This window comes from Phyllopteryx taeniolatus, chromosome 2 (assembly GCF_024500385.1).
Source record: "Phyllopteryx taeniolatus isolate TA_2022b chromosome 2, UOR_Ptae_1.2, whole genome shotgun sequence".
Classification (NCBI taxonomy): domain Eukaryota; kingdom Metazoa; phylum Chordata; class Actinopteri; order Syngnathiformes; family Syngnathidae; genus Phyllopteryx; species Phyllopteryx taeniolatus.
The window spans coordinates 36,968,376-36,992,262 of NC_084503.1; the positions used below are offsets into that span (position 1 = coordinate 36,968,376).

The 23,887-nt window shown below is 41.1% G+C and overlaps 1 protein-coding gene across 9 annotated transcripts; it reads left to right on the plus strand.

Moving 5' to 3' along the window:
* The first annotated feature begins 273 nt into the window (after positions 1–273).
* ppfibp2a (PPFIA binding protein 2a) lies at positions 274–23,542 on the plus strand. Of its 9 annotated transcripts, none has more exons than XM_061766051.1 (22): positions 274–303; positions 4,737–4,823; positions 6,344–6,457; positions 7,930–8,061; positions 10,414–10,692; positions 10,975–11,067; positions 12,296–12,407; positions 14,381–14,442; positions 15,053–15,131; positions 15,268–15,392; positions 15,489–15,553; positions 15,637–15,697; positions 17,272–17,383; positions 17,898–18,012; positions 18,467–18,595; positions 18,791–18,941; positions 19,356–19,467; positions 20,447–20,535; positions 20,612–20,734; positions 21,422–21,547; positions 21,638–21,826; positions 22,680–23,542. In XM_061766051.1, exons 1-22 carry the CDS (start codon positions 289–291, stop codon positions 22,902–22,904), a joined length of 2,595 nt encoding a protein of 864 aa, XP_061622035.1. In that variant the 5' UTR covers positions 274–288; the 3' UTR covers positions 22,905–23,542. The 9 variants fall into 9 exon arrangements, with proteins under 9 accessions (XP_061622035.1, XP_061622038.1, XP_061622033.1 ...); XM_061766049.1 differs by lacking the exon at positions 274–303 and adding an exon at positions 1,422–1,568 and having other exon boundaries at positions 10,414–10,602; XM_061766050.1 differs by lacking the exon at positions 274–303 and adding an exon at positions 1,991–2,475.
* Positions 23,543–23,887: the final 345 nt, after the last annotated feature.

The window sequence follows — 23,887 nt, forward strand, 5'->3', positions numbered from 1 at the left end:
TCTAAATATGACAATTGTGTAAGAGCTCTGTCAATGGGTTTATAGTTTGGGAGGAGTGTTTGAAGCCAAAGTGAGAGTCGGGGTGTTATTTCAAGTGGGAAGTTGGTCAGATGCCTCGACAGCTTTTGGAGCTCAGAGTGAAGTTGTCTTAGGAGAAAAGCTTCCTCCAGCTCAAAGTGACCACTTCAAGCCACTAAATGAGGATCTAATCGTGCCGCTTTCACTGTCATCTGGTTGTCATGGCGTCACATGCCTGCAACATGTTGGCGGCTGCTTTAGAGCAAATGGATGACATTATTGCAGGTAAGAATTTCCATTTTATTATCATACTTTCCAATCTCACATTTCCACTTGATTTTACTTTGGCGTATCGCAAATAATTATTTTGTTAAGTTCTGACTGATGTGCTTCATTCAAACATGTTAACAATAAAAACAATAATTCTAAAAGTTTACAGATGAATTCTTTTTTTTTTTTTTTTTTTTACATAAGTAGAGAGTAGTCTGGTGAATACCAACTGTTATTTAAACCTATTGACTTGTAAGCCCTATACATTCAGATTTCCTCTACAAACTTATTAATGACAATGTCCACAATCTAATGAGCATAGCTGGTCCCTTTACCCTACTTTCACAAAGAGGTGATAGATTTTTGGGACTGCCGGCTGTTATTCTGAATTCTCTCCTACTCAGGGGGTCAGAAGAGACACTTCTATTAATAGAAGCAGCAGCCCAGCGATTTGCACACTGCTGAGACCCTAACCCGCCTGATTACAGGTTATCACTTGAAGATACAAAGGGTTACAATGGAGAAAGTCGCATATTCTTCCCTGTGTGTTTGATTTCATTTAGGGATCGGAACAGCGAAAGCGCTTTCTGCTCAGATGGTGCCAATATAGCGGCACACAAATTAAACCTGTAATTTGAGGGTGCGTGAGGTGGGAGTGAACTACACACCAAATCATGTGATGCCATTTACTTCACAACTGGTAAAAGCCACACTCTTGTGAAATATTGCCCCCAACAGGGAATCTCAGGAACTGCTCATAACACGGGCCACAACATTAGGTACACAATCCCCACAGATCAACAAATTTGAATATAATTTTTTTTTTTAAATGAATATTTGCATGTACAAAGAAAACAATGCTCAGTCTATTTTCAACACCGTGAGAACAGTATTCATTAACAACTTAAAGATTAAGTTGTTATTATTTTTTTAAATTTTTCAATGAAGCTCTAGTATGGTATACAATTGTCCTAATTACGTGTCCAGTGAGTATAATGCAGTACTTACAAACTCAGTATTGATGCAGGGAAAAGGAACTATCACGTTGCACCCCTGCCCACCCCCACTGTTCCTTTACTTCAGGTAAAATAGAAGAAAGGCTCTATTGCACCCTGATGTCATTAAACGCTCAAACCCCTCCAGCACAAATGAAGTCCTCTTTAAGGGCTCTTAAGTTGACCGACATTTTGGGGGCACTGCAGGAGATCGAGGGGGGTGATGAAGAACATGTTTTCACTGAGGGAGTACAGGCTATATTAACACGATTGCATAGAGACAAAGTGAGTATTCACACACACGCACGCATCATCCAGTACAGCAGCAAATCAAATGAAATTATGAACAGCACTTACTACTACAATTATCGTCTTTGTGTCTCATACTTTGATTCTGCGCATCAACATCTGGCTCAGCGTATCCTAAGGGAGTTAGGTGAATGATGGCCCTAATGAGAACCAGAGTCGCTGTTCAGATACAAGCAACCCTATTTTTCTCTCCATTACGTCCTTTCATCTTTATACGTGCATTTTTCCTCCCAAATTGGCCTCACTTCACAGTTGTAGCCATATTTTCTGCTTTGAACTGCTATGAACTCTACACTCCCTGACCTTCCTCCTTCCTCCTCCTTCTTTCGTTATGAACCCCCTCTCTCGACACCACATCTGAGGAGCATGTGCTGCAGAGAACTCCACCGAGCCCCTTTAGTTTAAGACCTGGGCTGGAGTGACATAGAGTGAAGAACCGCAGGAAAGACGGGAGATGATGAGAGCAGTAAAAGTGCATAATGAGGCAGTTTGAGTCATTTTGAGAAAGAGAAATAAAAAACTCAGCGGAGGAGGTAGAAAAGAGGTAGGAAAAGAAAAGGGAGCCGAGCCAATTGGCATCATTTGAGTTATTCAGCTCAGCTCTAAAACTCTGTCCAGACTCAAAAACCGCCAAGGGCCTCTCGGTATTGTCAGCACTGTGGATAGTCTGCAAGAGGAGCACACAAGTCCAGAAGTGAGACGATTTATCGCTGGGACTCACTTATGACACTGGACTCTTTTATCCTTCCTGGCTCTATGCAGCTCTCCAACTAAATTATCTTAGTAGTAGCCAACATTGAGAGCCAGAGCTACTACAGTACAATGGGCCTGCAGAATGGAGTATGATATTGACTTCTACAAACACTTTGCTTGGCTTAGAAAGGTAAGACACTCGCCACGTGTATGTCCTCCCTCCTCCTGTGTTATTCACAAACTCGCTTATCTTTCTCCTTTGTTGCCATGATGTCACACACACACGCACACACACATACAACCACACACACTCAAAGAAGAATGTAAGTGCATGTGATTTTCAATCATTTCCGGCCACTCAAAAGTGACATAGTCAACAGAACACCATCATGATGCCATTAGGGAGTCATTAGTCATCCAGGTGTATTCACTACGTTATAATTATACAAATAGTGTAGGAGCCACAGAAGACGACTTTTCACACAAACACTCATTTACATTCATTTGCAGTTGCAATGGAAGCCTTTCACAAAAAAAATGCTAAACATAAATGTGCTTTGCTCAAGATATACTGAGACTCCAGCACAAATGCCAAGATTGAAAACAAAACCGTTCTCGGACACTGGTTGACGTACGATTTGTAATTTATGGAAATAGAAATAATCTTTCCCAGAGTCAAATTGTTGGCATCATGAAGCGTTTATGATATGATAATCAATGTTTTAAAATAAGCTAACTGCTGTGAATAAAATCTTAAATGCAATCAATTGTATACTCGCAGTAGTAACTTTTCCATCATGTGATGACGTGATGTGCTTGAATAGGAATCGGAATCGATCACGCTGCAGATAAATTTCTCTATGGTTATCACTATACTTTTATACTTTGCCATCACTAGTACCCTCAACTTAACTCAATTTATAGACCACTTTAACAACAACCACAGCTTTACCAAAGTACTGCACGTAAGATTGAACATAAAACATAAACCACGATAAACAAAATAATAAATCGATCAACATTTTTTTTCTAATTAGAACATACAAGCACAGCTCTCTTCTTATTTGCCAATGGGATACAGGAGGTCCAGAGTTTTATTTCATGTTGTTGCACAGTCCACGTTGTGCGAATTTGTTTGTAGATGAAGAGAGAAGAACATAATCCACTGAGAAGTATGAGGGCACCAGGATGCTGAAATTGGAATCTTGCAATCACAGTGTATCATGACGTCGCTCGTTTCATGCAAGCTGAATTTTGAATGGAATCAAACAACTGCCGTTTTCTAACAACCGTTAGTTGGCGAAGCACCTCGCGGTTGTAGCGTCGTAACACACAGCGAAAGTCCAATAGTGCCAATATTCTCCTCTAAATAAAAGGCTGTAATAGTTCAAACGGTTTAGCGCAAAGCAAAAAGAATAAAGGGTAGAAAGGGAACTAAAGGAGAAAGTTCACGGAGCTTTTGTAATCAAGCTACCGATTCACAGGCGCACACGACAGCTAGTGCCGATATTCTTCCGAAACGCTGTAAAAAGGGTTAGCGCGACGAGAAGCGAACATTAAATGATTAAAAAGGGGTGGAAATCAACAAAGAAAAGAGAAAGTAAGAGGAGCTTTTATGACAGGCTGCTTATTCTCAGGCACCTTTTGTCCTCTTAATAGCATCACAAAAAAAACAACAAAGCCAAAGAAAAAGTAAAACACACTAGTGCAGTTAAACCTTTAGACAGCCATATGACATCTGAAGCATTTTGAAACTGTTGATTTGTACTTTGAGAAAATTGTCCTAATTTTACAATTTACAGAGCATTTGAACTTGTAGATTTTAGAGTATAAATATGGGCAGTGTGGATGAACTTTACTGTGTATGAGATGGGTCAATATTTTTCCTGTTAAAAAGCAGTAGTGAATTACCAAACAAGAGCTTAAAGAGTGTAAGGAAGGATATAATAAATATAGCAACTAAGACAACATGGTTACATTTGGGAATTATAAAGCCTCAGAAAAAGAGTCTGTTGAAGACCTTTTTTGGCTTTAAACAAAACTGTTGCAGACCACTTGGAATTTTTGGCTCAGGCTTGAGGCTGAACTACATAATGTTTCCACCAGTGTGGTTTTGTGAAGATTTCTGAGTAAATGTAGCTTATTGGGCTGCAATCATACATCCCTTGGCTATTGACTGTTCTAAAATATCCCTAAATACACAGGAAACCCTGAGGCTTCATCCAAGTCCCCACTAATCAGATGGAATACAACATATTGTACAGTTTCAATACAGGATTAGGAGGAGTAAACCTCTTACAGGCGGAGGCAGTGAGGAGCTCGCCAAGTACATTTTTTTGCTGCGAGTTGGTGCAGCCTCATCTGAAGAATGCCACATTTGACCTATTGGGGAACTGTTCTGTCTCAGCAGTGCAGTAACTAAGCTTAATAGTTGACCTGTATATTCCTAAGGTAAACCACCAGTCATCAGACAATGGTGAGTCCTACCAGGAGCGTTTATTACGTCTGGAAGGAGACAAAGAATCTCTCATTTTGCAGGTGAGAAGAATCCGTATGTGCTTTCAACATATTTTGCGTTTCAATTTTACACTGCATCTGATATTTCCTGCAGTCATAGTAAGATTGAAGCCACCTTTAAAATAGTTGACTCAAAGCAGATCAAAAGGTAGCGGTAGATTTCAGTGTGTCATGCGACAAATGTGGCGTAACTGCTGGGTTTCTCTTCAAGCAGCAGGAACAAAGCTCTAATGTAGGTTTCGTGCTATTACAACACTAGAGTGTTGTGCAAAGATTGTAAATTGGAGTTTCAGGAACTGCTGAACAAGTGCATACCTCTGACAGGTTCAGGCTAGTACACAAACACGTGCTGTCGGTGTGTGAGAATAGTTGCTCCATTTGTTGATTTACTTCACAGATACAAAATCTAATCAGGGAAATCAACTCCAATTGAACGTTACGTGTTGTAGCTTACATGATGCTGTTAAGCCACCTTTCTAGCCTCTTTGCAGTTTTACATTCAACTTGCATAAACTATTCTAACAACGCTCAGGCTACTGAGTTCTGGGAAGCTCGCACTTGAGCTTGAATATACATACAGTAATGTGAAAATTATGAGTGGTAATCATCTGAGAGCTTTTAAGTTTGAAGTAGGAAATTATATACATCGAAATAAATGGTTACACAATCATAAACTTAATTAAACATCATGAACATTTTAGCAAATCTTTGCCACTGCTAGGAGTAATACCTAAAAGCAATAAAACTGTATTTTGGCTATTTAGACTTCTATAGAGTGACTCTCTAACATAGACTTAGTATAAAAGTGTCAATTTCATTTTAAAAAACACCTTGGCTTTGTCATACGGCTTTGACACAGTTTTGTATCCACTTTGTCCATATTTGGCTAAGACCGCCCCCTTTCCTCTGATTGGTTGCCTCCGTGTAGACGGCCCACTTGTGAGAACACACGTGTTTGTTATGTTGACAGCGCTGGCTTGGAAGCGGAAAGGGAAGGCGGAGATCTTGGCTTGTGACGTAGATAAACTTGAGAAAATCGAATGTGCTGATTTCAGGCCTCTCGGCAGAAAAACATCTGCATAGTCAGGAATGCGTGGATGATTTTTAATTAGCATTTCATTACATTAACATTTACTGAGGCACCATAGAGCCAATATTACAACCCAAATACTACAAAAAGCTGGTTTGGTAAAATATGGCACCTTTAAAGGCGAATGACAAAATGTAATTTTTTATGTCACTCAAGTGTAAAAGAAGTTTTTGAACCCATGTTCAAAAGAAAAAAAGACAAACAAAAGTCACAAATAGCCAAAAGAAAAAAGAAAAAAAAAAACCACACTCTCAGAGTTAATCCTTGCTGACTGGTGCAAACTCAGAGGTTTCCCCAGAAAATGTGGTTGAATTCCAAATCGTACGACCTCATTTCACTTAAGATGTTCCACTGTTTTGACCTGTTGCAGTGCTCAAAACTTGTTTTGTTTGTTTACACACACACACACACACACACACACACACACACACACACACACGCACACACACAGGTGGGTGTGTTGACAGACCAGGTGGAAGCTCAAGAGGTAAAAATCAGCGACCTGCAGAGTTCGGTGGTGGCGCATCGGCTCAAACTCAACGCCACAGAAGAGATGCTGCACCAGGTACGATTGAGCTTATCTTCCATTACTTTTGATTTACTGTTTCAAACTCAGGAAATAAACTTTTGACCAGAAGACAATCTTTTATTTCAACATTATTCTCCTAATGAATGAGCTACAAGAGGACCCGAGTTGGTCAGTCATTCCCAACAGATTCATCCTGCAGATTCAGTCTCTGCTAATCTATTTTGCTCCCTGGAAAGAAATTCCTCTTTTTAAATTCCACTCGATGGAGCCTCAAATTACCTTGGAAACCAAAATATTTAGGATGCCCAGACTCATTCCTGGACGGTGTCTCAGAATCTTTGCGTGGTTTATGCTGGGCTCGACTGGTCTGTCTAGGCAGGTGATTAGAGCTGAAATAGCCACACCCCTAACCTTTAACCACAACTTACTCTATGCATGCTTCTGCACCAATACAAAGAAGAGGGAGGCAGAAAGGAAAGGCAAGAGTGAGTAATGGCTTAAGAAGGGAGAAAAAGCTGAAAAAGGTGACGAGATGGGCGGGAGACTGGGTAGGGAATCTTCCACTTAGTTATTTACTCTTGACTCTGCAACTTCTAAACTCCATTAAACACACCATGGAAAAGGATATATGACATTTCAAGCTTCATGAGCCTGGGAACTATTCACTCCCATGCGGGAAGCACACTTTGCTCAACTGCAGGCAAACGTTAAAGTACAAGGTAATGCGCTGCATAAACGCATCTTATTTGAATGTTCCTCTTTTCAACTTCAGTATTCCCATATTACCAACCTGTGATCTTGCCTCGTAATACAATTTCCTGGGACGGGTTTCATTGTTGGTGGTTCAGAGCTGTATGGGTGCAGCGTATCAAAGGGCAGCCAGGACCGGTTTGCTTGAGACTTGGTCATTATGAGGCTTTGGACTTGAGCCGTAAATCTCTTCCTGGTGACAAAGCTCTAATATTTTCCATATGCCCTTGAAAAGGAAGGCGAGATATTTTCCAAAGTCAGTCTTTCAAATAAGCTTGTCCATGTTGGCCTCCTTCAGATGCTCATTTTTAGGCTTTGAATGATTTAGCACCTGCTTGGAAAGAACCAAATTAGCACCACATCTGCCTGTGAACTCTCAATGTTGAGAATTCTCTGTAGTCGCTCACAGCTTGGCAGCAGTTCAAATTAATTACGGGACCTGTTTAAGTCATTTTACTGTTGTTTTTCAGAATGTTTTGCATGTCTATGTCCCCCTTTGCCCCATCCCCACTTTCTCCCCACCAGTCCTGCTGTGTACTTAGAGTGAGCTGTGAAATAGGCATTATAAATAGTGGTCATGCGTTGTGTATATTTAGCCGCCTGAAAGCAGTGGGTTTGTCCAAGGAGACTGTTATTACAGACCTTGTAGCTTGCTGTGCCTCATACCTAATGTCGCCTTTGTAAGGGTCGCATAGCGCTGTGTGCATTCTGTGCTTGTATTTGCAGCATGTGTTTTGTTTTTTCGTGCCGTATTACAGGAGCTCCTGCATAGGACGACACTGGAGAAGCAGAAGCTGAGTCTTAAGGGGGAGGTGTCCTACCTGAAGCTGAAGCTGTCAGACATGGAGGAGAAACATGGCCATGGAGAAGAGAGGCAGCACAAAGCAGAGGTAGGGCTTTTTAATGAGCCGTACAGTAAATGAAAAGACAATATTTCCATTGACAAGAAAAGTTAATGAGGATAAGTGACATTGCAGTTTCTTAGTATTCAATCTAAAAGGGGTCATTGGGTTTCGGGAACTTCTTGACTTAAGACATTTTTGCAAGTGAAAGCCTTTTCATTGAGCCATATTTTCAAGGAAGAGCGAGTTTAGCTTTAATCTCTCAGGACACTTCTGTTTGGAGACCTTTGGAAATTTTAGCACAAGTCTGCCAAGAATGACAAGGCAACACACGGAAACCTGTGCCATACTGTGGACTTGAAATCAGCTGCTGATTTTATGGAAGTCCATAAACACTCTCTGGACAGATGGGGAAGAACATTCACAAAAACTCTGGCAAAGGTTTGATGCTTAGGAGAGGGAATATACATTTCTGATTTCTGTTCTCATTTCTAATTTAATTGTGCATTTGCTTAAGACTGTTGTGTCAGATTACTTGTGGAAGATCTGGCCATTTGGTGGCTGCTATGAAACTGAGAAGAAGTACAATTAGAGCCAGACAGAATGCTGTAATGTTACTGTCAAAACATGGCCAGTCAAAGAGCCTTTGTGTCCTCAGGTGAAAAGAGTTCAGGCATAGTAGAGCTGGCATGGTGGACGGAGGAACACGTGCGGTTTCACAGCCCAGAAGATTTTGTTCCTGGAGGTTGGCAACGATTCACAAAGTCATTATGAAGAGAGGAAGCTCTTGGGGAGTGAAGGAGGGGGAAAGCCCAATTTGTTCAAATGCATGTGAACAAAAGTGTGTTTGACATGGGAGCAAAAAGAAATTGCATAGTCGATATAACGATAGCAGATGGCTGTACTTCTTGTCAATGCTCCTTCATCGCATGCACGTTTCCCTGTAACATCTGTTTGGAATCAAGATGAGAGAGAGAGAAAAAAAAAAACAACTTCTTTGAACACTTACAAGGCCTCTCATGTGCTTTTTAAGACACAAACACACACAACATGTCGAAGCCCCCCCCATCCCCTCAAACCCCTTTCAAACCAGTAAACTCTGAGTTAAAATTAGCCATGGAGGGGCTTCATATCATCTGTCATATCCTCTATACTGGACCCCATGTGAGACTTCCTCTGACCACCGTCCCAGCATTCCTTGAGTGCTGTTTACAACCCCACTGACGAGGAACACTGGCACCAATTTCCTTCAAAACACGTACAAACTATTCACCCCTGCTGCATTTACCAGTGCAAACGATCTGTACGTGAACTTCTAAAGCGGATTTGCTGGTCGAGGAATTAAGTTTGCCAACATTTATTTTTTGGGGGGAAAAATACGGTTTTGAATTCGTACAAAAATCCAGAGCCAAACTGCCGTGATGCGTCTTGCAGTACAATAATTCACCATATCTCAGCTCAGCGGGCATCTAAAGGAGGTGCAAGTAGGTTTTTTGATTTCTCTTTCGCTTTTGCGGGTTTTGTTGTGATGCAGCCATAGAGGAGCGCCAGTGATGGCAGTGGGGTAAAATGTGATCACAACGATAAAACTGGAACGGAATGTGTTGGGACAGGAAAGTGGTAGATGCGTCACTGTCCAAGCTGCTCAGTACAATATGGTATTAGTGAGCTGTTTATGTAAAGCAGGAAGTCTGTGTTGACTCATCTTTAAAGTTAAGGTAGAGCTCACGTCTTCTACAGCGCTTTTTCTCATTAGGGTCAGAGGTAAGTGGAGCACTATCCCAAATGACCTTTGGCAAAAAGCGGGATAAACCGTGGACTAGTCACCAGTCATTTGAAGGACAGACATCGACAAACAACAATTCATACTAACATTCACACCTAGACACAATTTATCGGCTTCAATGAAGCTCACATTCATGTTTTTCCAATGTGGAAGGAAGCAGGAGTACCCAGAGAAAATCAATGTAAGCACGGGGAGAAGACGTAAACGCCATACAGGAAGGTCGGAGCTGAGATTCAACCCAAAACATCTCGACTGTGAGGCAGACGTACAAACCTTGACGTGCTGTTGACAAAATACATGTATGCTCAATCTGAACAAACCGGATGTCAACCATTGGATTAGAGCCGGTGTGCATGGATTTAACTAAATGACAAAGCATGATCGTATTAAGAAGAGGTTTCAAGGAAAAATGCAACATAGTGTCGTTATCGAGAGCAGATAAGGATGTTTTTCATGAGTCAACTATTGTACCTCTACATTCTGACCTTGTCTCCCTTGAAACAATGTGTCATTCAAACACAGATAAATACAGATAACTGCATGTCCTCTACAGTGCTTTTTTTCCCTCTAAAATATTCTTTCAATTTTTCTCTCTCCCACACTGCATCCGGCAGAGCGTTGTGAATTTCATTAGTGAGCTGCAGGAGCAGATGTGTAGATTTCAGAAGGAGATCAATAGCAAGATCCAGGAGAAAAAAGCCTCTGAGAACCCAGCTGACAGCGGCTCACCAGCGCCATGCCCCGCCCCCTCCACGTCCCCCGAGGACTCGCACGCCGACCCCTCGTGTAACACGGCCGCAGAGGTGAAGCCCAAACTAGAGGAGGAGGCTGCAGACGGGGTTGATGAGAGTAGCTCAGACGCAGAGCAGCTGCGACACAATGGAGGAGAGAGCGTACGCAGTGTGATGCATGACTTGTGACGTTGTGCACGGCATGCTATGTCTCACTTTGAAGTGTGTGCATCCTTGATTTTAGACGGAATGAAACATACACCCACAAAACAACAGTTGCAGGACTCAATTTGTATTGAGTCAAACAACTCATTGTCATTGGTTTAAGACAGTTGTGCTCTTTGTTCTGAGATGCACACGCATGTACACTGGGTGTAAAGACACAGATTGGCTGCAAGAAATATTTATTTGCCACATTATCACTGTAAAAAATCCATGTTGCAGGGCTTGGTCCAGGAGCTCAAGATTCTCAAAGACAAAGTGGAACACTTGGAAGATGAGAAGTTAGAGTACGAGAAAAGACTCAAAGCAAGCAAGGTAAAAGTTGCGGTTGAGTCTAGACCAGTGATTCTCAACCAGTTTGTTGGGACCTAAAAGTGGGTCGTGGACCACCAACGCAATTGGTGAATTCCGGGAAGTAGCGACCACATATTTTTTTTTATTACAGCTGTATGAACCTCCCCAGACTTCCACTATTAACCTTTACCATACTCTTATAAATACTTTCTAGACTCACACCTTTTAAACTCTTAAAAATATAGTAATGCACCATGGTACGCCACGCTATGTGTATTTTATTCCTTGTTATATGTGTTTTAATTAAATGTTACAATGCTTTAGGCTACGAAGTGTTAATTTTATCAGAAAAAAAATACAGCATAGACTTAAAATCCCACTATATGGCAAATTATATGCAATAGGAATATGAAGAAAAATCTGCAATGTACACAATATTCAATAGTTGAACAACAATATTGCAAGGGAACACTACTGTATTTCCTGTAATTATGACGAGGTTAATGATATACTATGACACATTTTGACTTAAGTACAAATTGTAAGTGCGAAAACAGGAATTTTCTATAAAGAGGAGATCAGTGCCAAGATACAAGAGAAATTTTGCGACACTATTTTGTGCAATTGTTATATTTATTTTAATCTATTCATTGATGCACATACAGTTGTCAAATTAATCTTCAGTTTCTTAATAAGGTCTGAAAGGCGCTTTGAGTATGTAATTACAGTGTAGTTATGTTTAAAATTATACATTTTCAAAGGAAATTTTTTGAACAAATCATTTTCTCTTCTATTCTTAATTTCTATAAAGAGGGTCACGACTTTGCAACAAGGAAACTGGGGGTTCCAGGGTGACAACAGTTGAGAACCACTGGTCTAAAACATACAGTATCAGTGTCCAAATTCCATTGCTAACTATCCACTCAACTTCCTCCATGCTATCCAACCAATCAGATGTGCAGGCAGTTAAGTGAGTCACTCTCAATTTTATGTGCACTCAGATACTTATGCTTTCTCAGAAACTATTTTGAATATGGTGTAAAAAGAAGAAAAAAAACCTAATATTTATATCTTATACCTATATTTACATTTTGTTTTGGACAAAATAAGTGTATCAGCATTCTTCCTGCTTAAAATTCACTTATATGTTTAAGTACAGAAAGACTAGCTGTGTGCAAAAAAAAAAGAAAATTGAATTGCATAACATTTGCTGAGCTTAAGAATTTAACTGTGTCTGCTCTACTCACAGGTGGAGATCAGCAGCCTTCAGCAGCTTCTCCTGAGTAAGAATGCTGAGATTGAGAGTTTGCACACTCAGCTGCTGACCAGACCTCCACTAGCTACTGAGAGCTCTGAGAAAGGTAAGCAGAGCATTCAGCTGAACAACTTTTAACAGTAGTCCATGCCTTTTCCACCACCCGGCTGGACTACTGCAACGGACCTTATGTGGGAGTCAGTGCTTTGGCCATTAGTCGTCTGCAGATGGTACAGAACGCTTTTAACTGGTACACGTAAATTTGAGCACATTTCTCCAATCTTGGCCTTGTTGCATTGGCTGCCAGTGGCTGCCAGTGCACGTAAGGATTCATTTTAAATGATTTATTATATTTATTTGCCACTCCAAAACTATGGAACGAACTGCCTCAGCACATTGAAGAGGCTTCCTCTTATCTGTTTTTAAATCACTTCTCAAAACTCATCTCTTCTCCTTGGCATTTGATACCCAGTGAGATGTTGACTCTTTTATATTTATTTTTTTTTCCTGATTTTATTGCTCTTTTTACGACTGACATTTGTCTTCATTTTATTTTTACACACATTTTTGTATTTTATTATATTTTATTTTATTTGAACCTCTAGTGGCAGCACGGTGGACGACTGGTTAGAGCGTCAGCCTCACAGTTCTGAGGTGCGGGGTTCAATCCCCGTCCCCGCCTGTGTGGAGTTTGCATGTTCTCCCCGTGCCTGCGTGGGTTTTCTCCGGGCACTCCGGTTTCCTCCCACATCCCAAAAACATGCATTAATTGGAGACTCTAAATTGCCCGTAGGTGTGACTGTGAGTGCGAATGTTTGTTTGTTTGTATGTGCCCTGCGATTGGCTGGCAACCAGTTCAGGGTGTACCCCGCCGCCTGCCCGATGACAGCTGGGATAGGCTCCAGCACGCCTGCGACCCTAGTGAGGAGAAGTGGCTCAGAAAATGGATGGATGGATGGATGAACCTCTAGTATGTTTTATGTATTTTATTGCTTTGTACAGCACTTTGGTGCACTGTGCGTGCTTTGAAAGTGCTTAACAAATAAAGTTGGATTGAATTGGAACATCCTTTCAACTATTACCACCCACTGATGGGCTATACATACAGTAAATAACAGTTGCAGAGGCACTTTGAATTACAGATGATGTGGTATAAGAACAATTTGGTTTACAAACTACATTTGTAAGAAAAATTACCTCAGTTCAAGCACTGTTTTCGGTTCACCAACGGTTTTGTCAAAGCTGCGGAAGGCTCGGTTTTCCTTTTTCTTGAGCTACGTGAACATCATTGGCTCTGTGCTTCACACGTAGTAATTATCTTAGTTTCTTTGCTCTATATTGGCCCAGTATTTTTCAAAAAGAACATGAAAACTGCTAGTGATAGTGTTATTGGGAAGGAACGCTAAGACACTGCACAGTGCTTAACTAACAACCACAGCAAATTATTTCTTCATAACAACGTGAGTTGTAACGTATTCCCATACTGTACTGTGTTTATTTTATACTACTTATCGATAAAAACAAGATAAACAAAACTTTGTTCTGGGGTTTCCATTCATTTCCACTGGAAACATGACCTTGGTTCATGAACTGAGTGACAGAATGGAATGAATATGTAAAAAAATGTTCCACTGCATTCACATTCAAAATCTTAAGCCGGTTTTGGAGTCACTCTTTCGAGAAAATTTGAAAATATGTTCATGAAGATAGACGTCATGCACCGCATTTTACGCCTGTCAATACAGTATTAAACGAACACCAACTTTGGCAACATCAAGCCAAGATGGCTTCCAGGAACATCCACTCACCCGTCACTGATGTCTTTATGGCTTCTAAATCACAATGTGCTGTAATTTTTATTTAATTAAATCTGTCAATCATGTCTGGAGCACTTCATATAATGTCAATCACTTCCCAAGCCGCATTGTTCACTGCTCGCCTACAAGTGTTACTTGGCCGAGTGGCTGAAATGACAACGTCATTTATGAAAAATGGCTCAGGTGACTCATGTTTGACTACATGTTTACAATGATGCACAGAGATTTATGAGTCTTCAAAATGTATTTCTCTTCAACATAGACCAGGAGCTGCAAAGATTTAAAAGAAACATTAAATCCCTGGAAGCAGCCAATGATGAAAAGGTAAGTCCCTCTTCTCTATACATCTGTGCACCATTAAGGTAAACAGATTGTGGCAAGTTAGTGTACATATAGACAAGGCATTACCAGGAAGCATGGAAGCTTGCACTTTCTAGATGTTGTCATTGCTCACAGGCACAGCCCTCTATCCAATTATAGTACAGTCTTGCTGTTGTATTCTCCCTCGTGGGGACTCTTGGACTTTAAAGAGTTGCAGGCGTGGGTCTACATGTGGCAGGGGCGGTGAACACACACGTACAAGCCCCAAGGCGAACCAATTCATGCAAGCCACACTTAAGTAGGCCTCGATCTGCCAAGCCTAATTTGGGAGTGAGTTGCAGTATAAGAGAGCCATGATGAAGCCAAGCTCGGGTGCCACTCCAAAAAAAGACACATTTTCTTCAGATGGTCACCACAACTGAGTTTACAAGTAGGGCCGATGTCAATCCCCTCCCCAGATGCTCTTTTCATGTAGACCATATGCTGAGAGGGACATTGGTGTGGCCTAGTGGTCAGGAAGACAGGAAGCAGCATCTGTGCGTTTCTTAAGCTTAGATAAAAATCTTAATGGGTTTTGTTGACCTTGAACGCCCTCTCATTCCTATTTCTGGAGGACCGCCGCATTGAAGAGCTCTCTCTGCTCTTAAACCAGTGCAAGCAATTCAGAGATCTGACACACAACGCAAGGCAAGGTAATCAACCATTCCTCTCCTGAATCCTCCCCGTCACCCTCTATCGTTTTTCTAACCCTATAGTCAAAGGCAATCATTGAAGATAAGGAAATGTCAACGCAAACAAAATAGTTCCAATTTGCCTTTATTACTGTAGCGCCACCTGCTGGACGCTCACTGTCGAACGGCAGGACAAATTCCAGTAGCAGTGAAGAGGAGGAGCAAGGTCTGAGGAAGAATGCTGATTCTGCTAGTGCTAAGTCTGAGGATCTGAAGTCTGATGTGGGTAACATCTCAACTGCTTCTTGAGTCAAACGTTATTTTTATATATTTCTTTCTTAAAATGCTAGTGTCTATGATTTTCTTTTCACAATTCAGGGTTCCATAAACAGTGCTTCCTCTCTTCAAACATCAATTTTGTCTCAGAAGGACAGTGATTGCAGGTACTTTTAAGCCCTGTCACCCCAATGACATGATCCTTGACATATTTAGATTTCCACTAATAATTCTGCTGGTGACTTTTCAGGCGAGAGACACAGACATCATCTAGTAGCTTGACTGACTTAACAACTGCCCAGACTCAAAAGGTATTTCTAGTTCTATTATACTTCTCATACACACACACACACACACACACACACACACAATTAACTACTCAAGGGCTCGGTTGATCAATTCGGTTCTATGGCTTTCACCCTGGACTGGCTGCCAGGGAATCGCAGGATAAATGTGAGAAATGCATTGCGGGAATAAATTCCACAACAGCTGCAACACTCAACTATGTAAACTAGTACCCTAGCAAAGACCCCGCCTTAGGTTTACTAAATCGTTTATATTGCCTAGGGAATGCACTTTCTGTTCCTGCATGAGTCAATTTTTGCCTCTAAATGTACAATTCTGCCCGTTACACATACCTGTAAATGTACCCAACTGGGCTAAAGGTCATTAGACTTCAAGCAGGTAGTTTGTATCTTTTCCAGGGCTAATAAGTAGGCTGACCCGCACAGAGGGCCTGATTTACAAAGATCCCAAATTGTGGGCGCTAAAAGCTGCTTTGGGAGAGGCAAAGGTGTTTTGTCACAAGTGATATGGCATGACTCCTTCTTGTGACTGGCGCAGCCCTTAGATCACTCAGAAACTCCAAAATGGCATTGCTGGATGGACGATCTGTTGAAGTATTGTTTATTTTTTTGGGCATTTCAAAAATGCAAAAAAGGAAAGTTCTCCCCACTGCCTCTCATTTTACCTGCGACTCCTCATCATGGTAAACACACAGCAGTGCCGTTTACACCTGCCATTCAGATGCGCTGCTTAAAGATGCAAAATCAGCCATCGTAATTGCCGTAAGGTTTACCATTGCATGTGCTAAATTCATCTATTTGCATGTACTTCTCCCAGAACGTGTGGGCCCGGTTTGTAGACCCACTTTCACATCTGTCTGCATGCGTCAGTCCTCAAACATCTGCTGTTCCAGTATATTATTAGAATAAGACATCGTCAAACAAACTCAGGACTGTGAGCCAGATCCTCAGTGACCTCTGACCCCACTAATGTTGTTCTGGGTGGAAAAATATTTCCGCAGACACACTGCAACATCTTATTGAAAGTCTTCCCAGAAGAGTGAAGCCTGTAAGGGAGGGAGTAGATGCTCTTTTTTGCCCCATTATCACTTCCTGGAGCTATAGTGATCATACAGTACTTTATTAAAACAATGTAGGGTAAACTACAGATAGGCAGATAGGGACCGAGCTCTACCGTGAATATAAAAAAAAACGTGAGTTATTGATCTATTGATGTACGTGTACATTGATATAAATCCCAATTTTTTAAAACCCAGAAACAGTGCAAAATATTACATCTCAGAGGATATTACAGCATGTGCTCCTAAAAATGTTTAGAATTGCCTGTATTAATACTTTATTGTATAGTTCAAACTGTAAATAGATCAGTTTGTTATTTCAAACTCATTTTACAACATTGCCCTTAAAAATAAACAGATGATTAGATTTCTTGAAAAAATATAAACCATGAATGCAAGCTATTTTTCTGTTTTATTTTATGACTGAAATATTTCATATTGCTGATGACCGCTCAGCATGTGCACATAAAATTAGTGCTTATGTGTCAATCATTTGTTTGTCTCTGTGTTGTCTTCAACCAGAGGGACACCAGGACTCTGACACTGCCTGTCCGTTCGTCTCCCACAGAGAGCAGCACTGAGCTCCACAGTGAACGATCGCCTGATGACAGTGAAGATGGAGACTCTAGCCAAAGTAAATACATATACAGATATTAATACAGTTGTAATATTATATTACCAGACAGAACTTCTATTCGGAGCTAACCGCTGGACTTTTGATCATGAGTAATTGCAGGGACCTAAGACTAGGACGGATCAGGGGATAGATGTTTTGGTTTTTTTCCTAACCAAACACACCCTTTCCTCTTCTCTGATGACCACACACAACCCAGCTCCACCCACCACTGACTATTATAACTCACCCCCATTGATATTGCCGCCTACATAAATAAATCATATAATTTAAAGCTCAAACCTTACAGCATGTACGCACACAAGTGCACACACACAGTTCAGAGTTAAGCAATAAACTGTAATAGTTAATACCATCACATGGACACCGTTAGTAGCTTTTTAAGTTATCAAGAAATAAGCTTGATGAATATATGGACGTGCTGTTGTACAAACTCGTAGCCATTATTAGCACTCAAATAGTGATGCTATATTACGACAGTCTTTGTGCATAGATGTTTTGTAACTTGTTTCAGCCAAGCTGGAGAAAATGAGCAACTGCACTGGGACAAACAGCCCACCGGGCCAGAGAAATGTGGGCTCGCCAGAATACATGAAGACAAACCGGAGCCTCAAGAGACTTTGGGGAAAGTGAGTGTGGGAAATGCATTGCATATGGGATATAATGAACGATGCATCAGTTTGATATTCTGTGACTGGTGAGGAAGATATTTTACTCCATCCATCAATGCCTAGAAATAGCCTTCGTGAGCACTTATTTAACTCAACAGGTAATGAGACAATTTGCAAAATAAAAATCAAGCATTAAGAAAATAATGATTCACGATGTGATAATGACTGTTTACTGTATGCGTGTGACGTGATAATGATTCTCAGGGCCCAAGACTAACAGAGGCCATAGGAAATGGTACTTTCAATTCACGGCAATGAAGTGGTCGGGCCCAAAGTGAGATTCCCCCCTCCTCCCAGTGCACCAAGTTCCTCTTACGCTGTTATTTCATTTATTTATTGAATCAGCCCACTCAGAGAATAAAAGTAGCCCACATCACTCTAACTGAGCTCTTTGTCACTCTACTCTACCCAGACTTCGAAGAACAAATTCTGGAGGAGTCAATGCAGGTGACACAGATACGGGTCCTTTTAGAAGAGGGGGGCTCCGTGCAACAGCAGGACCTAGACTGACCCGTACCCCAGAATCTCCTGATTCTGCACAGTAAGAGTCCACAACATACAGGTTGTGCTACACTCAGCCATTTTGTGAATACTATTATATACTACGCTGTTGGTCTCAAACATTGTCTTATTTTCTGAATGAAGTACTCTACCTGTTTTACAATTTGTACTGTCACTGTCATCATCCAAATTTTTAAACACTGATTATGTGCTCATTTGCTCCTTTTCCTGCCAGTGACATGAATCTCCCATTCAGCCAATGGACCAAGGAGCAGGTGTGCGGCTGGTTGGAGGACTATGGTCTTGGCCACTATCTCAACCTTACAAGGCAGTGGGTTGAATGTGGCCAGACACTACTTTCCGCTACACCTCAGGATCTTGAAAAGGTTAGAGAACAGAAACACCCAGGACCACAAAAATAACTTCTACATCAGTAGCAACGGGAGTAAATTGAAATTTAAAACAGACACTACCATCATGATCATGAGGTAGATATTGATCAAAATTGATGGTCCTTTTGGTTGAACTGATTTGATCTTTTACATTAGCTACATCGGTAGTTTACAGCATCCGTGCACCATTATTAATAGGGTTCTTGCAAGAAGAACTTATTGCAAGAAGTTTGTGAAATTTGGCAGCGTAAAGCTGTGGCAATAAACAGATACAGATGCGGCAGATTGTACAAGTCAGACTGTGGGGACTGCAATTATTGATAAAATTAAACCGTTACCAAATTTAGAACATCAATTACAACTCACACAAGTACAAATATTGAGATCAAGCGTGCTTTGTAACTTCAGGAGATGGGCATGAAGCACCCTCTGCACAGGAAGAAGCTGCAGTTGGCATTGAATGCGTTCACCAGTAAAATGACAGAGAAGTCAGCAGAGCTGGACCACATCTGGGTTACCCGTAAGAGTCTTTGCTTTTACTGAAAAAACAAATCAAACCCAACAAGGGACATGTATAGTGGCTGAAATAAGAACTTCAACCTTTTTCTCACTTAATATACTTCCAAAGGTGCTATTGACCTGAAAATTTCACCAGATGTTGGGAAGAACGCAAGTAATCCATGTATACAAAGAAAGTAGAACACATAAGCTCAGAAATGTAATTGTGTGTAATAATGTGAAATGACATAGGGAAAAAGTACTGAACACGCTAACTGGTATTTATTTAATACTTTGTACAAAAGCCTTCATTTTCAATGACACCTTCAAGACACCTCTCTGTATGGAGAAACTAGACGCATGCATTGCTCTGGTGTGATTTTGGCCCATTCCTCCACACAAGCAATCTTCCAATCTTAAAGGTTCCGAGGGCTTCTTTTATGGACCTTGAGTTTCAGTTCTTTCCATCAATTTTTCAATTGGATTTCAGTCAGATAATTGGCTTGCCCATTCTAGCAGCTTTATTTTTTTTTTTTTTCTGCTGAAATGTCCACCCTCGTTTCCTTTTCATCATCCTCGTAGATGGCAGCATATTTTTGTCAAGAATGTCTCGGTATACTTGCCCAGTCATCCTTCCTTCAATAACTTGAAGTTTACCCGTACCATTTGCTGAAAAGCAGCCCCACACCATCATGTTCCCACCTCCAAACTTCACTGTTGGTATGGTGTTTTTAGGGTGATGTGCAGTGCCATTTCTCCTCCAAACGTGGTGTGGATTATGGCATCCCAACAGTTCAATTTTGCTCTCATCAGACCAGACTACTACTTTGCTCTACTTTCTTTGTACGTATGGATTACTTGGGTTGTTCCCAACATAAAGTGACATTTCCAGGTCTATAGCAAGCACCCTTGTAAGTATATTTAGTGAGAAAAACGTTGACGTGTTAAATACTTCTTGCAGCCGCTGTATGGTACCTATCTGATACATCTGACTCTCATAGGATGGCTGGATGATATTGGTTTACCTCAGTATAAAGACCAGTTCCATGAAGCCCGCGTGGACGGCCGCATGATACAATACCTCACGGTGGTAAGTCGTGGTGCAAATGCAATTCCATATGTACACATTTAAATGAAGCGCATGTTGCCTTTTCCAACGTTCCTAGAATGACCTCTTAAGCTTAAAGGTGACCAGTCAACTCCATCATCTCAGCATTAAATGTGCCATCCACGTCCTCCACGCTAACAAGTTCAACCCCTACTGTCTACGTCGCAGGCCTGAGGAAGAGGTAAGAAAGTTCAAACTGTAGACTGTGCTACTGCTATATGTTGTCACATTTGTGTGTATAAATCACATTTTTGTAAAAACCCCAGAACAGTGCAACGTCTTTGCTACCTACATTACAGCATGTGCCCACAAGATGGAGACAAATTCATTTCTATTAATGCTACTTTGACTACAGTGAATACATTTGTATCAATCAGACCTTATGGTATTTATTCATTTAAGCAAGCATGGGTTTGACTACAGCTCTTAGTCCCCCCTTAATCTTAATTCTTCCATCTTTGTGTGAACTATTGGGGAAAGTTGTTGTTTATTTACAAAGCAAGGGCCATAAATGCATGTTTGTGTGAAAGAACCTGAGACCTATCCGTGATCTCAGCCCCATCAAACACTTTTGGAATGAACAACAGCGAAAATTATGAGCCAGGTCTCGTGACCTCTCACCATACAAAAGTTCTTCAAGACGAACAGAAGTAAAACAATAAAAAATAAAATCAATCACTACACAGACATGCTTCAGCATCTTATAGAAAGTCTTCTTAGAAGAGTGGAAGCTTTTATATACTTCATATTCACTTTCACTTACTTTATATATAATGGTCAGTTTCCCTTTAACTTTGCCTAAACGGCATATGACGAAAAATGAATGTGGATTGTAAAACCTTAATTATCTGTTTTTATTGTACTTCAGAAACAGCCTTCCCCCTCTGAGGTGGTGCAGTGGTCAAACCACCGTGTGATGGAGTGGCTTCGAGCAGTCGATCTTGCAGAATATGCACCTAATCTCAGGGGCAGCGGTGTCCATGGCGGACTAATTGTAATTCCCATCTTCACTAATGCTTACGATGCAGGCATGCAGGCCCTAACATAGTACAGTAACTGCAATTGTCAATATGCACCTCTGTAGATCCTGGAGCCTCGCTTCAGCGCAGAGACTTTGGCCCTGCTCCTAAATATTCCCCCGCAGAAAACGTTGCTCCGTCGCCACCTGGCCACAGCCTTCTCTGCCCTGGTGGGGACTCAGGCAACGCAGGAGAAGCGAGAGTACGGCAATGCTACAGGCCATGTGCCCCTCACAACCACATCTAAAGTGAAGGTAATATACAAAGGCTACAAGTAATGAATGAATAAATAAATGAGTAATGGATGAGGAATAAATATGTCAGAGTAGGCTGTGTCAGTGTTTTCGTCCGTGCACTACTTAAATTAATTTTGGGATGTTTACGTTTGTGGTACATTAACGTGTTGGTACGTGTTACGTGTTAGACTTGGGGAACTTTTTTTGAAGCACTTGCAGAGAATAGTCTGGGTCTTGCTGACCACACGATTGCCATCCAATGCACCCATAGTGCTGAGCTAAATGAGGTTGGAGGGTCACAATTACAAGGTTATTATGGATCGTAGTACGAGCCATGTTTCCTCCTCTCCTCCGCACCTATTAGCATTCGCATTGGTGGGAGCTACAGTTTTACTCACTGACCGTCACCAGAAAAATGTATCATATGACACACAATTGAGGAAGCTTGCTGTACAAGCTTACATTTTAGAACATCCATCCATCCATTTTCTGTACCGCTTCTCCTCAAAAGGGTCACGGGCATGCTGGAGCCTATCCCAGCTATCTTCGGTTGAGAGGCGGGGTACATAGACACAAACAACCATTCGCTCTCACATTTACACCTACGGGCAATTTAGAGTCGCCAATTAACCCCAGGATGCATATTTTTGGGATGTGGGAGCAAACCAGAGTACCCGGAGAAAACCCACGCCGGCATGGGGAGAACATGCAAACTCCACACTGGCCGGGATTTGATTTCTATCGCATATATTTTCTGGGCAAGAATTACACATTTTCTTGACAGTGTGACCACAATACACATCAGAGAATCCAAAGAATACATAAATTAATAAAATATGCCTGTAATGTGTTTGGCTTGTGTGTGTTGCAGCCTAAGAAGCTAGGCTTTACCCAATTTAGTCACCTCCGGAAGAGGAAACCTGACGAATCTGCAGACTACATCTGCCCCATAGAGGGTGGATCGTTGACTGTGAACGGGATTTCAAGGATGCCTTCCGCAGCACTCAGGGGGATCAGCCCCAATTTGGACAGACAGCCAAATATGCAGGAGCATGGCGAAGGAAAGTTATGGAGGACTAACACAAACAACTGCTAAGAAAAGCACAGTGGTCATCTTCACACTTTGAGCTCATAAAATCCAAATATATGCATTGCTGGACAGTGTGAAATGCACATCATGTATTTATGACTCACATAATGCTTGAACATGTTTTCTCTGAAATGAATGTGTGAAATGTTAGGTGAAAGCTGCCCCCTGCATTCCTTTTACAGTTGTTCCAAATATTTCAAATGCTTTAAGGACTTTTTGAAAGTGTGTTATGTGTTGCATCGAAACATCTAGTTTGGATGCTCTGTTCATATTCTACATCTGGATTCACTGTGCACTTCTGCATTGGACATTTGTGAACATGGCTTTTTCAGTCGGACACACGCAAAGCCAAAGACAACTACGAGATCTCCAAGGTGGAGTCGGGCCATTTTTCTTCCTCCTGAGACTAACGTTAGGATTATGCATGTTTGTAAATTGACAGAGTGACATAGAATGCTGACAACACACACTGACTGTGAGATGTTTATTTTGACCCTCTTATGCATTGCCGAGCAACAGCAACATATTTTATAAAATAATATACCATAAAGGTAAATATTATAACTATATGATATAAATGTACATCTTTTACAAAGTTATTTGAAATGTTACTTAAAACATGATCAGTAAAGTATTTCAAAGTTTGAGGGGGTGTCGCAAGTCAAGCAAGCCATGATATGCCACTATTGCCATCGTCTTGTTATTTTAATCACTATATACTTCAGCACTTAACGGTGTTATGTGAAGAAAGTTGCTATCTTTGAATTTCTTACCATATTTATTTTGACGAGTTGAATGTTTAACCGTTGTTGTTCTATTTTTGAGGGGTACCCCGCCTGGTACGAAAGAAAAACGTAACGATTAGCAAGCCTTACAACAAAAAAGTGTGAAAAAAATGCTATGACCAGCAGATGTCAGTGTTGCCCGTGAGTTTGCCTTCAGAGCAATGCATGCCAAGCAGCGCACAAGGCTCATCAAATATCACAAGT

Excerpts from the sequence above, each read along its gene's own strand:
- ppfibp2a (XM_061766050.1), top strand. The coding sequence starts at position 2,428 with ATGGAGTATGATATTGACTTCTACAAACACTTTGCTTGGCTTAGAAAG. Across the intron at positions 11,068-12,295 it reads AAAGACTCAAAGCAAGCAAG|GTGGAGATCAGCAGCCTTCA; the intron begins GTAAAAGTTGCG and ends CTCTACTCACAG. Across the intron at positions 15,698-17,271 it reads CAACTGCCCAGACTCAAAAG|AGGGACACCAGGACTCTGAC; the intron begins GTATTTCTAGTT and ends GTCTTCAACCAG.